The 13,054-nt window shown below is 35.2% G+C and overlaps 1 protein-coding gene across 1 annotated transcript in view; it reads right to left on the reverse strand.

Annotated features, from left to right (window-relative positions):
• Window positions 1–13,054, reverse strand: part of LOC134367236 (sex comb on midleg-like protein 2) — a 75,361-nt gene that overhangs the window by 36,383 nt on the left and 25,924 nt on the right. Inside the window, 1 exon segment of the mRNA XM_063083916.1 lies at window positions 11,174–11,417. Coding sequence (XP_062939986.1) covers window positions 11,174–11,417 — 244 coding nt within the window.

The raw sequence follows: 13,054 nt of genomic DNA on the forward strand, positions 1-13,054 counted from the left end.
TCCTTATCCAGTTGTCTGTCAATGGACATTTAGGTTGGTTCCATATCTTGGCTATTGCAAATAGAGCAGTGATGAACAAAGGAGTGCAGGTATCCCTTTGACATAATGAATTCCACTCCTCTGGGTATATACCCAGAAGTGGGACTGCTGAATCATATGGTAGTTCTATCTGTAGTTGTTTGAGAAACCTCCATACTGTTTTCCATAATGGCTGTACTATTTTACAGTCCCACCAACAATGCAGAAGTGTTCTCCTTTCTTCACATCCTCACCAGCATTTGTTACTCTCATTCACTCAGAAAAGTAAAGATTTCATGTAAAACAGCTTGCTTCTGGGGTCTGACAGAGCATCCCCATTTGGGAAGTGCTGTTATGTCTTTTCCAGCAGCTTTTAAAACTTATGTCTGAACAACTAAACAAAAACCAAATATATCTAAACATCTATAGCTTTGATTCACTCCCCTTTCCCCCATTTCAAAGCAGGGCTTAGGGGATCTAAGATTAACAGATTAAAGAAGGAAAAAGAAACTCTTTATATACCTTATAAAACATTAGAACTTAATCTGCATAGAAAATCCTATCTTAAAGTTAATAAAAACTTGCAAAAAAAGTTACTAGGAAAAATTTCCCAAACATAATTGCAAGGTTAAAGAATAGCTTGCTAACTTAAACAAAATACAGAGGTCCAGCTAAAGTTGTTTCTCTATCTCCATACTCAAGTGATAGTGCTTTTTTTCTTGGCATACATGCTAAATTAAAAGAAGAAAATATAACTCAGTAAAATTTACATGGTCTTCCTACTCTGTAGGGATTATATGTCATAAGTATTCATCCTAGAAAGGAAATCATAAAAATTCAAGAACAAGCTAGAAATCACAATTAGAATTTAGGAAGGCTTTAAGAGTCTCATTTTAAAAACCTATTTGTTTTCTACTTACCAACCAACCACTTCAACCTCCTGGGGGTGGGGGGGGAGGGGTGCTTCCCATGAAGACTATTTTATTGCATAATAGCTACTCATTACGCTTACTTCAAAAGAAACCAAGATTTTGGTCACAATGACATTATTCAAGAAGATAATCTCTATAACCTTTAATATTTTCAGTAGAAAGTTAACACAAAAAAAGCAATTTCAGTTGTTTTAGATCAATTCATAATTCATGTAACAATATGAGCTTTTCAAAGCCACAAAATTCTTAAACTACAGTATCTTTTTTCTTCCTGAATGATTTCTATATACAGTGACTTCCATTATGCTGTTAAAAAAATGGCAGTCACTGCTACAATTTTAACAAAAGCACATTAAATGTATTGCTATATATAACTAGTAAAATTGTTATTCACATTTCCATATCATAAAAATACTTTTAATAAGTCTTATCTAATACCAGTGAAAAATCATTTACTGTCATATTCCTAAAAACTACAAAAAATTTGACAACATTCTCATTCAAACTGGTGATTTAAATAATCTTACAATGGGGTTGTTCCTTTTTTAAAAAAGAAAAGACATTTTTATGGTGGAAATAACCAAAGATTGACTTTTTCCTGTACCATAAAATAATTTTTAGAAGTGACTATTCAAATAATATGGCCAACAATTTCAATAAGTAATATTTAGAAAATAGAGGATTTTTCAAGATAACAGAAATTACTGGGATATATAGCATACAAAAGCTAACAAAGCAGACAATGAATTTCCTTAACCACACTTCAATTACAATATAAAGAAACTTCTACGGTAATTCCTACCTTTATAAATATTCCAGAGAAACAAGTTGTTGCTTAATTTACCATTAAGGTGATTTGGGTTCCACTTAATAGCCGTGCTCCTCACTAGGAATAAAACTGCCTTTCTGGAGAAAGCAAGTCAACAACAAAGCCCATGTTGCCGAGCAAGCCTGAATTTCTAGCAAATGGGGATGAAGCTATTTGCATTTGTTGGTTTAAGGGGGGGAGGAGTGGAAGGAGGGGACTAAGGGGACTGCTAAAGTAATTCACATATTGTCTGTAGGCTGTAGAGACAGTGATCATCCGTCACCTGCTCAAACTTCCTTCACTCCTGCCTTCAGAGAAGGACCAAAGGTTACCCTGGGTCAGAGAACTGGGAAAGAAATGAGAAGACATGCAAAATCTCACTGCCAACCCATTGCATCTGTAGACAAAGTAGTCCCCGTTGGACCACATGTCCTCAAAACCAAGACATTTTAATAGTCTCAAGAGAACTTGTTAAAATATATCATAGAACAGAAACAAGAGAAATATCTCCAGGCTCTGCTTCCAATTACTGCAGTATTTAGCTGCAATGCTTAAAACAGAGAAAGGACATTTGTTTTCAAGATACTTCTTTGCATCATAATAGCCACCTCATTTGCACAAGCAAAACATTTGTTTCAAGCTGTTCATATGAAAAAGAAAATATCAGCTGTTTTAAATTTCATGGCTTTTGAGTGAATCATTTAGGTTAATAGCATCTCTAACCATTTCATTTATTACCAAACAAGAGTACTGAATATATTAAGTATATTAGTCTGTATTTTATAATAAACTACATTAAGGGCAAAAATCTAAATAAATACTTGGGTGTTCATTCAGAAGCCTTCTACTTGGACTGACACATCTTGAACTTTTTACAACCTTAGTTATATATGCACCTCTACCACTTCTGACCCACTATAACACAGAGAAACAAAAAGTGCTGCTTTATGTGGCTTTTATTAAATATATACAATCCAACAGGAAAAAAGTAAAGACATGCCTTAAAAACTATAAAATCTTAATTTTAAAATTTAGAGAGGAAGTACATTCACATATTGAAATAACATACCGTACTCTACAAATAAGTACAAGTAAATGTTAAAATATTTTGAATAAAAAAAAATTTAGGGAGGTGATACACAAATTACAGAAACCACATACTCCTTTGTGCATGTCTGAATGAAGAGCAAAAGCAGCCATATTTCTAGTTTTGTTTTTTAAAAAATGAGAATGGAGTGGGGGTGGGGAGTAGAGCTATTTCTTGTTTGCTCAATGAAAGCTTTGAAATATTTCCCAAAAGTCAAACTTTCAAGCAATTCAGAAGGAAAATGTTATATTGGAGTTTTTCAAAATAAGAAAATACTACTATATAAAATGACAAATTACGTTTTTTTAATTGAAGAGTTTAGATTTTAAAACCCCACTCCCTTAAAATTTGTATTAGGAAAAAAACTAAACCACACACATGCACACACACACTTAAACACACACTTGAAAGAAACAAACACAAAAACACACACACTTGCTTGAGCCCATAAAACAGCATTCAAAGAAGCTAACAGTGCCCAAGATAATTATGTTTAAGATCTATTTAATTTTTTTCTACTTTAACTTTAGAAAGTTCCTATTCATACAATTTATATCTGAATTAGCAACAAAGAAAATCTAATATGCCAGGTCTATCAAATACTCGTTATCAGAAATGTTTTATGAAGTTGTGAAGGAAATGTCATGTTACCACTGAGTTTCATTTCTAAATTAAAGTTGTTTCCATGAGAAGTGGGGTAGGGGACCCAATAAACTGAAGGGTTTTATCAAGAAAAGAGTTAAGATGGCCACTAAAAGCCTAAAGTGCCACAGGATAGGAATGTTTGGCTACACCTTCCTGATTCTAGCTTTTCCCCTCCTCCACATTTCCCCTTAGCACCAGAGGAATTCCTCTATACCCCTGGGATCTTGAAACTTTATACTCAAAGCATCTGGAAGTTTGCTGCCTGCCCTCCTTTCTGGTAAGGTCACAATTGCTTAAAGAATTAGGCTAAAAAAAATGACACTTCATACCAGTGTGGGTCATTAATTTACAATAAATGATGCATAAAATCTAAAGCTCAAGTTAAAATCCACTCAATTTTTTAGAAATTATATAAGTTCAATTTTAATTTATATAGTTTACTTTGAAAGTATTCAAGTACCTTAAAGCAAGATAGAATGGTTTACAATGTAACACTTTATTTTTAAAAGAAAACCTTTGAGCGTCCCATAATATTAGAAAAAAATTCATGTTGGGAACAAATTTTTTTAATCTTCTGCTTCTGAATTTCTCCAATTTCTCAAAAGACTAAAAATCTACACTTATTATGTTCATAAATAAAATTATGGAAACAAAATAGTAATACAATTGTTAATAAACTTTCCCTTAAAAAGACAAGAAAAAGAAAAGATTTTTTTAAAAAAAACCTCACATAGCCTTCAAAATAAGGGTGGTCCCAGTTCTGATTCTAACTTGATAGACTGTCTTGTCTTGCTCCTTCATGTATTAAATATATGGACTTCAACGAAATGACTGGCTATAAACTCCTAACTATATGCTGAAGACACGAGAAGGGCAATATGAGAAAAAAACGGTAGCTTGCAGGGCATTCCTAAATTTCTATCATTTTTCAGAGGGAACTAAGATACAAGATATGGGGGTGGGAAGTGGGGAACAACTTGAAAACAGAAAACAGCAAAAATCAAATAAATTCTTCAAGAAGAAAATCTACAATGGGCCTCATTTTCATTTATGTGACTCAGTCTCCTTCTCCAAGTTGCCAACAGACACAGCAGCACACATGCTTCTTTCCTCTTTCTCTACAACACCGTGTATGGGTCTCCTGAGTAAATCTGATGAGCTGTGACAGCACCATCCAGAAGCTAAGGGCTTTGAAAGATTGTAGGGTCATAACAACAGCCAAGAAAAGAAAACCTAAATAAACAAAATGAAAAAAAGCCACATGACTTGCCGAATTTTCTATCCAAGTAAGTTTCTTAGTGGATTTTCCTACCACTGATAAGCCTAACCAGATTTTGCTGTTTCTGACCATAGAAGTGCTTGCACAGCTAAAAAAAATAAATAAATAAAAAGTTGTTTGAAAAAGTTTTAAAGTTTATCATTATTCTTGAAAAGAAAACCAGTAAACCTTAAATAAGCAGTTTTTAAATGTTAAGTCAAATCAAGTAGCACTCCTGGATGCCTCACTATATTTCTTTAAGAAACTATACAACTGAATGTCTTTAGTTATTAATTATTTGAAAAATTTTTAAGTGCTACATCCTTAAAAAATTTTGGAAAAGCAAACTAAATTTTACTTAAAGCACAAATATAATATACAAATAATTCTTATTCTAAAAAAAGCCACAGATAAAAAAGCAAAAATCCCATTACCACCCAACATTCCTTCCCAGAAATAATCAGTATTACAGATTTGATATATAGCTTTCCAGATATTTTTCTATTACTTATAAGAGGATACTTCAAGTTCATGCAAAGATTAGTATTATCTTTCAATTCTATTTTTACATGAACTTTTTGAAATACTCTCGTATACATATTTCTAGAGGTACATACAGAAATACATATTTATTTTGTTTTGACATATGGTATTATACTGTATTTGGGGGAACTTGCTTTTTTCACTTAATATATCTTGGAGAGCTTTTCTTCTTAGTATAAATAGGAACACTCTCATTCTTCTAAATTATTCTATATTATTCTAAAGGATTAACTATACCATAACATTTCAACATTTCAACATTTCCCCATTGATTTCACCATGTGTGTGTTCTAAAGTTACATTAAGAAAAAAATGGTAGTATGAAGCCAGATATAGACCAAGCTGTTCAGCATGATTATCTCTACAAGCCTTTCTCAATTTTTTGCTTTGAGCATTTATCACTTTTTCCATTAGAGTAAAATCGTTATATTAAAAATTATAATAAAAAACAACTAGAAAAACATTTTGCTTTCAAGAATATATCACATCATATCTAATAATGGTACTTTTATTCTATAGTTGCCATCTAAATGAATGATGTATTTCAAAGTGTCTAAGCCCAGTACTAACCAGTATTAACCAATCCATAATTAATAAGCAATGCTTGAAAAAAGGCAAAATGATTCACACATGCAATGTCTTTGGGTGAACATCAACTAACAATTTTTAACCATGCTTTCCCAGAATCCCGAGGTTCTTCTGGGGACTCCTGGGAATCTTTACAAAACAGATTGCACACCAGTGGGCACACTTTTGGTTCTACTCTAACTGCTTCCAAATTCTACTTTAATATGGTTTGGACTACCTGTACTCAATATTCAAAAAGCAGTCATGAAAAGTGCTTTACGACTTCAAGTTACTTGTGCCATTTGAAATCCTTAATAATGATAAAACAGTTAAATATAACATCAAACATTTAAAATTTCTCACAGTGAAAGTAAACAACTTGTCATTTGTATATGCATGGTTCTGCCAAGACATCAAGATTCAACAAAACACACACCTAGAAGTATCAGAGTGAAACTGCAAAACTCCAAAGATGATAAAATTAAAGTCGTTAGATTAAAAAAAAAAAAGACAAATTACAGTCAGAAAAGAAACAGACCAACAGCTGAATTTTCACAGCAATAATGAAAACCAAAAGGCAAAAGAATAATATCTTCAATGTGCTGAAAGAGAATAGCTGTCAACCTGGAATTCTATACCTACAGAAAATGTCTTTCAAGGAAGGAGTTGGAATAATGACATATTCAGGTGAACATAAACTGAGACTGCCACTTGCAGACCTTCACTAAAGGAAATACTGAAGGATCTACCTCCAACAGAAGAAAATTAATCCTAGATGAAAGGTTTGAGATGCCAAGAAGGAATAAAGAGCAAAGTTCAGGTTAAATGTGTGGGTAAATCTCAACAAATATTGGCTATATAAACAATAATAATAATGGTTTATGGGATTACAAAAAGAGATAATTAAAACGTACCAAAGTAACAACATGAAGTTGAGGGGGGTAAGTGGGTAGCATATTCTAAGTTTCTTCTATTATGTTTGTTCAGAATAAGGATATTAATTTCAGACTTCCATTAAGTTAAGGAGGCATGTTAAAAATTTCTAGAGTATTAAAAGATCAGAAAATATAGCATATAACTTCCAAACAAGAGGGGGAAAATAGAATGAAAGAAAAAATAATCCAAAAAAGGACAAGAAAAATTAAAAAATACAGAAAAAGTAGAAAAAATAAGAAGGACAAAATAAGGTGGCATATTGAAAGCAAAATATATCTGTAACCACAACAAATATAAATAGATTAAAAGTTCCAGTTAAAAGAGGCAGGCTGGCTGGCCAAAACATCAAAATCTATTTATAAGAAATGCATCTAAAAGATAAGGATAGATTAAAGGTTAACATTAGAGAAAGAGAGAGATGAGAACACCATCCAAATAAAATCTGGTATAGCTACATTAACATCATATAAAGTAAACTTTAAGGCTAAAATAAAAGTTACCATAGACAAAGAAGGTTACTGTAGAAGGTTCAACTGAGCAAGAAGTTATAACAATTCAAAAATTTTACACACCTAATACAGTCACAAAACAAAGCATAAAGCAAACACTGAAATAACTACAAGGAAAAACAGATCCACAATTATAAAGGAACCTAAAGGGAGAAAACAATTCAAATGACAGCAAATTTCTCATTAGAAACCATGGTAACCAGAAGGAAGTTGCACAATTTTCAAGTGCTGAAAGAACTGTCAACCTAGAATTCTATATCCAGCAACTATCCTTCAAGAATAAAGGAGGAATAAAGACATTCTCAGATGAAAAAAAACTAAGAGAATTTGTTGCCACCCTACACTAAGAGAATGGCTACAGGAAGTTTTTTTAAACAGGAAGAAAATGATAATCCTGAAAATCAAGAAGGAAGAAAGAACAACTGAAAGGGCAAAAAATGTAGGTTACTACAATGGGCTCTCCTCTTGAGTTTTCTAAATTGTGTTCAACAGTTGAAGCGAAAATTACAACACTGTCTAATGTGCTTCTCAATGGAGGTGGAGGAAATATTAAAAGACAATTAATTATAAATAGTGGAGGATAAAGGGATATAAAGTGATTTCTAAATTTCACTTGAAATGGGAAAAGGTTTCTAAATTTCACTTGAAATGGGAAAATGTCTAGTGGGGTAAGGACAGAGGAGGCAGATCTCAAAGTACTGGAAAGCCACATTTTTTTTTAAAACTCTTTGCATTTCCTATTTACTCCCCAACTCTCTAAATCTGGCTTTTTAAAGAAGTCCAGTAACCATGCTTTTACCAAGACGACTACTGAGCACTCCTCTTGCTTGACTTTCATGCTGCATTTGATGATGCTGAATATTTTCTCCTTAAAATCCTTCCTCTCCTGTTGTTGGGAAAACCAACCTAGTGACTCCAGTACATTTATGTATACTTTTTCTCAATGTCCTAGAATGACTTCTGTCCTCTACCCATTCTTTATTTTGTGCTTCTCAAAATTTGGGCCTCAAATCATGTGCACTGGAAACACCTGATCCCTACTCTGGACATACTGATTCATAACCCCTGGATATGAGTTCCAGGGCACTGCCTTTTAGCAAGTTCTCCCAAGTGACTCAAGTAAATGTTGACCCACAGGGTCTGCCTTAGTCCTCTTCTACTTCCACCCATCACATATGCACAATTAAAACCACACTCAAAACTTCCACCACTTGTTATCAACAAAATGTCTAACTGCCCACCTCCCCCAATACCTGTTATCCCACCTGGCACAAAAAATACTCGTATTTGTTTGAGTGAACACGATGATTCTCATACCTGTTTTGTCAACCAACACCTATCTTTTTCAGGTTCCTTACCTGCATGTGCAGCTATCCAATGAACGTGTGCACCTGGATGTCCCAAAGTTACCCTGAATCACTGTATTGCTAAGGCTAGGGCCCACAGACCCTTCAAACCCATTGTACAGACTGGGTCACAGACCCCTCACGTGCCAGGCTGGGTCACCAGACCCCTCATGCGCAGGTCCACAAGCTAGGTAATTAGGAAAGATCCCAGGAGCCAATGGCAGACAACACGAACTCAGTCCTCAGCTTCCTCAGCAACGGCAGCAGTGGCAGCAGCGGCAGCAGCGGTGGCCTGCCAGAGCGTCCCAGGGTCCCTGGCAGCAACAGCCTCCAGCAGCAGTAGTGGCCTCCCAATACCCCCGCCCCCGGGGGCATTCCGGGGGGGGGGGGGCACTGTGGATCAGAGCCTCTTGTCCTTTATACTTAAGTCCGACAACCCAGGACACCTGGACACACATGCGCAATTACATTAGACAATAACCAAGGAACACCTGGGCGCACGTGCATATTTACATCAAATGCTTGGCAAGATTCTGAACACCTGAGGGGCCCTGACCATTTTCCTATATTTTCCCTACAATCAAGATTACGTTCAGCTAACAGTAATGGAAAATCCTAAAAGAATAGTGGTTTATATAATATAGAAGCTTACTTCTTTCAAATAACAGTCTGGAAACAGACAATACAGGCTAATATGAAAGTTTTACTCCACTAAGTTCTCGGGGACTCCAGTTCCTTCCTGCTTTTTACTCCACCGTGCCTAGGATACAGTCTAGATCTCATGCTCAAAGATGGAGCTCCAACCAAAACCACATTCCTAGCAGCATGACAGAAGCAGGAAGACAGATGAGAGGACATGCTGGCCTCTCTATACACTTCCTGGAAGTAGAACACACTATCTGTACTTTTATTCCATTGACCTGGACTTAGTCTCATGGCCATACCATAACACTAGGAGGCTGGAAATGTAGTCTTTATGTTAGACAGCCAAATTATATTACTAAAAAAAAAAGAGAGAGTGAAGAGATACCAGAGGACAATAGCATTTTCAGGCACCCATTCCAAACTCACTGTGTTCCAAACTGAACTCATCCGTTTTCAGGACAAACTGTGCAATTCTGACACTTTTGTGATGTGTCCACCCTACCTTTATCTCCATTCTGCCTGAAAAACTCCTTCTCCTGTCTTAATACTCACATCATGTGTCTTTTTGTGAAGCTTTCCTTTATGCAACCACCTTTCTCTCCAGCCCAGACCATAAGTCTTTGGGCCACCTCTTTATGTAGCATACATCTCTATTTCTGCATTGCTAATTCTATATCTTTTTTTTTTCCCCCAAGTCTATCCCTCCATTCATTCTTCTTCCACTAAAAGTAAACTTCTCAGGGAGAGACTATGCCTTATTTATCTTAGTATCATATGAACACACTTGCAGGTCTGTATCATACTAAATTTTTAAAAATCAACGATTAATATCTACTTCCTAGAATTATGGCAGCAGGAAACTGGTAAAGGAAGAACATGATAAAAAGAATATCATGATATGTAGTATTGTAATATAACAGAATGTATTAAAGTCCCAAATTACAGAAGATTCTAATAGCAGTTACAAGAATAATGTGGCTATAAGCTCTTACCTAACCACTGCCTTTCTCTACACACATTACCTACTCATTTTTTACATCTATCTTTCTTTTTTTCTGATATAAACAAACACATTTAGTTGGGTAAATTTTAAGTATGTTTACACTCAATTACATTATTAAATTTATATTAAACTTATGCCAATGATTGAGTTCTGTGCTTAGACCCTACTTAAATTTCAGCAGTTATTCCATCACAGCAGACAAGGTTAGGTATTTCTAAGCCCCTGAAAGAATCACCAAGGAACTTCAGTATTTTGATGACTTTTCACTGAAAGAAAATATCTGATGATCATAGTATTCAACTTAGGAAACAGTGTTATAACTGATAACCACTACCATGACTAAAATAACATACTAATTTATGATGGCTTCTATAGTCAAAAATTTTCACTGATGTATACATTTTACTTGACTATCAAAGTATCAATTTAAGTTGAAAATAGGACCAAAATCATGTAAAACCTGTTTGTAACAGTTGTTATGCCCAAGCTTTTAAAAAATATCTTTGAAATATGAAAAATGAAATACCATGTGTAATTTTTAATTGAATATCGACTATCAAGGTAGCTGAGTAACCCCCTTCACCCAAATGCTTATAGCAACAAGGCTTCAATGGTCCAAATGTGACTTTTAGCTTTGCCCATATTCTTCAGTGTGGACTGGAACTCAGATTTCGATGCAGGGGTGGCCCTCAAGAATTCTAATCATAGTCTTCCTTTACCTCCAGTTCTCTAGCCTGGACAGTGCTCTTGCTGTTTTGCCTGCCACTCTAGTTGGGTATGAAGTCCTAATATTGCCAATATTAATCACAATGCCATCAACAGCAGTAAGATTTAACATCAATAAAATTTTTAAAATGTAATTACTTATTATCTTACCACTCTTTCCTGGTGGTTGTAATACATCTCCTGTCAGACGACACCACCCAACTGGAAAAATATCTCGAGAATAATACTTGCACCAATAATCAAAAGCTCCACTCCAGCCATCGAATGTGATATGAACTTCATCTCCTTTAACATTTCCAATTGTTGCAGGGCAGATCATATAAGGATTCTTTTTGTCTATAGCTTCAAGTTTCATCCCCACTTTAAAATTATTTAGAGGTGGCTTTGGTGGTTCCTACCAAAACATTAAAACAAGTTTTCATTGTTAAGCTGTATTAAGAACATTTGCCTACATGTATTCTCTTATAAACCTTAGCAACCAAAAATTAAGCTCCATGTTTAATTATCAATTAATACAGGAAAAAAAAAACAGTCCTCACAGATCTGAAACTCTGCTCTCCAACTTTTATTCTAGAGCAGAGCTAAAAACCTGGAAGGAAACAAAACCAGCCTGACTCATTCATTAATTCAAGAAACATGTTTTATCTACTATGTACCAGGAATTTAAGATTCATTGGTGAACAAAAATATCAAAGATCCCTGCTCTGGTGGAGCTTACATTCTAGTGTTGGTGGTAGTAGTGGTTGGGGGAAGAAATTTTAGGAGGACTCAGACAAACCTAATAAATATATAAATATAGGATGTATTGAAAGGTAGTAAGTCCAAAGAGAAGGAACAGGAGCAGATAATATCCTAAAAGAAACTCAAATTATAAAACGAAGACACAAGAACATGAAAGTCATATAGTCTGGGCTCATTTATGATATCCAATCCAGAAACCAATATTTAAAAATATTCCTTAGTTACAAAAACTTAAAGCATGTAAATATGCTAACAGGATTCTTAGAAAGCCCAAGTGCTATGTTAAAAGCAAAATCTTCTTTTTTCAATGCACTTTTCATCCTAGTAAAAGGCACCATCATAGCAACCCAGTCACCTAAGCCAAAAACCTGGAAATAGTTCTGGACCAGTGGTTCTCAGCCCTACTGAACATTAGAATCACCTGTGGACACATGCGCAGTGATACTGATTGAATTGGTGTAGGGTGTGGCTCAGGTATCAGCAAGTTTCAATTCCCCAGGTAATTTTAATGTGCATCTAAGGCTGAGAACCACTGCCCTAGACTCAACTCTTTTCACAATTCAATCAAAAACCACAATGTGCCAATCAGAGATGGATTTTAAACCAAGGAAGTCTGTCTTGGAGCCATCTCCTTGGAACACCCTACCCCTTCATCTGCCTGGCCAACTCGAATTCATCCACTTCAAAGCCCAAGCTCTCCTGTTCTCCTTGAATGCTTCCCTGACCAACCCCTGCCCAATCCTAGGCCCATCTCAAACAGAGCCACTCTTGCCTTCAATTGTGAAATCACTCTTGAAATGTGTTCACTCCTTTGTGAGACTGAGACATATTCATATTGTCATTTCCAGCACAGTACCCAACAGCAAGCATTTTTTTTTAAATGAAAGAACAGGGCCGAGCCCGTGGCGCACTAAGGAGAGTGCGGCGCTGGGAGCGCAGAGACACTCCCGCCGCGGGTTCGGATCCTATATAGGAATGGCGGGTGCACTCACTGGCTGAGTGCCGGTCACGATAAAAAGACAAAAAATAAAAAAATAAAAAATAAATGAAAGAACAAAGAACTCACCTGAAAACAGAAAACAAGCTCTCAACTATTCTTTTACCAGTACAATTTTAAAAATATATCCGGTAGTTGGTTCCTTTTTCAAATGCCCCCTTAAAACCCATCTCATCATCCTGTACTTTCCTGCTATTACTCTTTACTCCTTTGCAATCTGAAAGTTCCTTAATTATTAGTTTTCAAAGTCATTTTAATTACATATTCTTAATTTGATTCTTAAAAACCACCCT

Source organism: Cynocephalus volans, chromosome X (genome assembly GCF_027409185.1).
Source record: "Cynocephalus volans isolate mCynVol1 chromosome X, mCynVol1.pri, whole genome shotgun sequence".
Lineage (NCBI taxonomy): Eukaryota > Metazoa > Chordata > Mammalia > Dermoptera > Cynocephalidae > Cynocephalus > Cynocephalus volans.